The sequence below is a fragment of the Salvia splendens genome, chromosome 13 (genome assembly GCF_004379255.2).
Source record: "Salvia splendens isolate huo1 chromosome 13, SspV2, whole genome shotgun sequence".
Lineage (NCBI taxonomy): Eukaryota > Viridiplantae > Streptophyta > Magnoliopsida > Lamiales > Lamiaceae > Salvia > Salvia splendens.
In genome coordinates, this window is record NC_056044.1 from 693679 (window position 1) to 698363 (window position 4685).

A 4685-nucleotide genomic window follows, 5' to 3' on the forward strand; every position below is an offset into this window, starting at 1 on the left:
GCCAAACTTATGATTTCCTACTCATTGTAGTTAGTTCATAAAAAATGGATTGGGGAAATAATTGTAGATTTAATGTATCGCGGTTTAATCATTTTAAATACTTCAGAAAACAGAGCTCGCAAATCTAACACTGTTTAAATCTAAAAATCTCTCAATGTTTCAAATTATTTTACTTTATTTCAAAATTAATTCAATTAAATTAGATTTATTAGTATATTAAATTATAAAAAATAAAATTGAATTATAATCCGGTTCCCGGTTAGGAACCGGTCGGTTCCGGTTCGGAACCAGAACCGGTTTTATTTAAAAAGTTGGAACCGGTACCGGAACCGATTTTTCCAGTTCCGGTTCCTCAATTAACTAGTCGGTTTCCAGTTTTAATTCTGGTTAACCGAAAACCGGAGAACTGTTTAAGCACTCATACTCAGATGCTTCCAAATTTATTGGCAATTTTGCCTTAAAAAAGTAATAAAATATTTTCAAATCAGATAAATTAAATTAAATTAAATTGTATTGGTCAGATAAAATAAATATATATATATGCCCAGTCTAGTCCCAACTCAGTCAGAAGCCCAAATTGTGACAAAAAATGATTCCATGTATTTTTCACATAAATTTCGCTGTACTGCCAGCCAATTGGCAATTGATGAACTTTGTCATACTCAATACGTCAATTTTTTGATGAACTTTCTCATACTCAATATGTCTATTTTTTTTTTAATTTGTCCCATTTAAAATATTCATTTTTTATATTTGGGAATAAATCTTTCTCTCCTCTCTACTCATTCCACTTAACAACTTCTCCTAAAATCCTGCCACTCAAGAATGTAGACATCTTTTGAGTGGGACTGAGAGAATAGTACTATATTGCAAGAATTTGAAATATATGTTAACCTAATATAATGAATTGCATGCATAAAGGTTATACTCTCTCCGTCCTATGTTACTTGAGTCATTTTTTTTGCACTCGTTTTAAAAAAATGATAAAAAATAGTTAAAGTGAAGAGAGAGTAAAGTAAAAGAGAGAATGATGTAGATGAAAGTCTTCTCGTTCGTATTCTCTCACTTATTTTACACTGTCTCCACTTTAACTATTCATTATAATTTTTCCAAAACGAGTGCAAAAAAAGAAGTGACTCGTGGGATAGAGGAGGGAGTATATAATAATATAACCCTTGAATTAGGGAAAAAAGCTCGTAATATTTTCACACGAAAATCTAACTGATAACAGTTTTGGCTACAAACATAATTCAAGCTTTCATAATCCTCAACCAAATCCAGCAAATCACAATAAATACTTAGATTCAGGAAACAACATGACAATACACTTGAAATGATGGGATAGCACAGCGTCTGCTCTCTTATTTGCCTGAAAATGATAAATGAATATAGTATATGAGGGTACATGAATATTCAAACATGTTACACAAAGGCTGTTCGATAGGAAAGATAGATTAGACAAAACATGATACGAACACACACATTTTAGTTTAGAAAAAAATATGAATTGATAAAGCAGGAAGGCTGACCTCTTAACCAAGCTGACAGTCCAACTGCATTTTTTTTCATCTCACAACAATGAACAATGGAAATGAACTTGAAACAGAGATTCCGGCAACTGCATGGCATTTACAACAACTACGAGACTGCAGTCAATTAATTCAATTGTAGGTGTTATGACCATTGAGGCATCACGCGTCCAATCAAGTTGTTGTAGTTTATAGCAATGTCGCATGCTTAGGAGCTCAAGCCTTGGGAGGCTCCCATGTTGAGGTCTCCATCGCACCAAATCGGTGTCCCCAATTATAAGTGTCTCAAGTTTAAAAAAACAGCCTAATTCTATATCCCACTCTTGGCCTTGAAAGGCATATTGTTGTAATTTGAGAATCTTAAGATTTGGTAGTAGCCTACCAATGTCATTCGTGTGCTTCCATGGACACCCTAAGCCACTCAGTTCCAACCTTGTCAAACTTGATGGGAACATTGAAAGGGGAACCATAAACCCATGCTTCATGTCAGGATTCAAGACAGTATATGAAAGTGTGACCAAATTCCGGAGTTCTTCTGAAATGTAACCAAAGCGACTCAATGTGTTACTATCGTCGTCATCATCATAAGGCTTCAACTCCATGACAATTACTAAATTCTTTAAATTAGGGATTCTTTTGAGGATTTCTCTAGTGCAACTCTTTGCACTCACACCAACAAGATTGGAGAGTTTACCCAAACAAGCATCAGAAGAATTAGGGGTTGGTAAGTCTTTTCCCATAACCTTAATATGTTGCAATTCTTGCATGTCCCATATTTGCCTCGGCATATATGATAGAACTCCACGCCTTTGAATGTTCATATGTCGGCCGATAATCAAAAATTGAAGGTGAAGAAGTTTGGATATGAAAATAGGGATCTCTTCATTGCAAGTTAGGGCAAGGTACTTTAGGCAAACTAGTTTTAGAATTTTACGAGGGATATGGTAAAATCGAACCTTAAAAGCATCTAGTACCCTGAGCAACTTGAAATCCATGTCATGTATTGGCACCGGATATTGGTAGTAAGGACCCAAGCAAAGAAGAGAACGAACAGTGGATGCACAATCACTTTTTATTGTATCGCACACTTGTTTGAAGGCAAATAAAGTGTTGCTATGGACACACAACCGACGTTGGTCTTTCACAACATCATCCCAACTTTGTAAAACATGAAAAAACTTGATCTTACTGGCTTCTTTCCTACACAAGTGCTGCCAACAAGAATGCACACGAAACTCTTTCGTTGAGAACCAAGATTCCTCTGGACTAAGTTCCAAGAGAACAAGATTGTAATGGATAACAAGACCTACCGAGCATTCAACCATATAAGATTCTAAAGTTTCTTCATCCATAAAATCTTTCAAAGTTTGTTTTCCACTTGGTTCAAGAAAACCTTCGGCACTCAACCGATGGAAGAGGTACTCTCTTTCAATATTACCATATGGAGGGAAAACTCCCATATAGAGAAAAAGCATTTTCAAATATTGAGGTAAGTAGTCATAGCTCGGAAAAAGTACCTCTAATATTTGATCATATGCATCCACGAAGGCTGAACTATGTTGTTTTTCGGCAACTTCTGTCCAGTATTCTAAGGTCTTGTCTTCTTTGGATAGAATCTGTGCAATTGTGATTATCACAAGTGGAAGACCTTCACATCTTTTGGCAATCTTCTTTCCCAATTTCTCAAGGTGAGGAGGGAAACCTTTTTCACCGAACACCTCTCTACCAAGTAGTTTCATACTTTCTTCTAGATTCAACAAGCGTACTCGTAGATTTGGATATTCCTTAATTCCAAGCCTACTTGTAAGCAAGATTTGAACAATCTCTCTTGGCAAATTATCAATTGCCATCGTGTCCAATTTCCATACATCATCCAACACAATCAGACATTTCGTATCCTTCAGCCTCTCTTTCAAGAGTCCAACTAATTTCGCGACATCATCATCGTCGTCTCTTTGGGTAAGCATTTGGTTGTGAGTGTTGGGATCCAGTTGCGCTAGAATGCATCGCAATATTTCACTGGATTCACATTTTCTGCCCACTTTGACCCATGCTCGAAGCTCGAAATGCCCCTGAATCAATGGATCGTCAAATACTTTCTTAGCCAGACTTGTCTTTCCAACCCCTGCCATCCCAACAACTGCCAACGAATTCCCTTCAAGAAGATGCTGTCTGGCTTGTTCAAATTCTTCACATAATCCAAGCATCTGTGAGTTGATTCCACCGAAATCAATTCTTGAGGAAATAGGTTCACCTTCTTCTTCGGGCATGTTCAGTAGCACATCATCATACTCCACCTCCATCACTGTCACCCTATCGACGAAGCAATCAACACTGTGTCGCAGACTCTGCAAATCCACAGAGAAAGCTGCCATGTGATCTCCTGAGCTTTCGAGCTGTGGAAGAATCTGATTGGTGTAATGGGATTCGAGTAAATCTTCGAATTCCCATATGACCTCTTTGATTCGGTCATCCAAAGCATTCACCTTCGTCCTCATCTTGCTGTAGCCCGTCTCGTCCAATTTTAGCACAACTTCCTGCAACCGAGCCATGGCATCATAGGCCGGTTGTAAGATTTCTGGAGATGGAGGAACCACCGAAATGCGAGATGATTGTAGAATACGCTGAGTCGTATTCTTGAGGGAAATGGCAGCACCATAAGCTGCCATCGCGAAATGATCTCTTCCGGTGATGGCAGAGAGAGAAAGAGAAACTGAGAATCCACAAATAATGAAAGTTTAATCAGTGTGGTGGAATCCAACTCAATTCTCACTTCCCCATAAGCATGTGTTCAACTTTTTTTTTTCGATTTTGGTGATTAACATATTTCATGATTCTCGAGCAAAGCAAGAGGACACTAGCATCAATAATTGTGATCAATATATTAGTATAATCTTAATTAAGTTAATGGAATTTATACTCTCTCTTGCTTTTTGACAAATTTCGTTTGTCCATTAGTATAGTTTCATTTTAACCATACCAACTCAATTATTGAAGTTAAACAGTCCACTTACTTAAAACTCAGTTATTAAAGTTAAACAGTCCACTTACTTAAAAAGAATATGAGTAAGGGTGTCCACCGTAAGCGGACACGCCCAATAACCTCGCCCCAGTTTTTGTCCATAGCCCCAACTTTATTGTCCATAGCCCCAAAAT

General features: G+C 37.3%; 1 protein-coding gene across 1 annotated transcript; it reads right to left on the reverse strand.

Moving 5' to 3' along the window:
- Nucleotides 1-1180: 1180 nt before the first annotated feature.
- Nucleotides 1181-4396, reverse strand: LOC121760116 (putative late blight resistance protein homolog R1A-10). The gene is made up of 2 exons (XM_042155729.1): nt 1530-4396; nt 1181-1369 (listed from the first exon to the last, which is right to left on the reverse strand). The coding sequence occupies exon 1, from the start codon at nt 4196-4198 to the stop codon at nt 1571-1573; it is 2628 nt and encodes an 875-aa protein (XP_042011663.1). The 5' UTR covers nt 4199-4396; the 3' UTR covers nt 1181-1369; nt 1530-1570.
- Between the last annotated feature and the right edge of the window lie 289 nt (nt 4397-4685).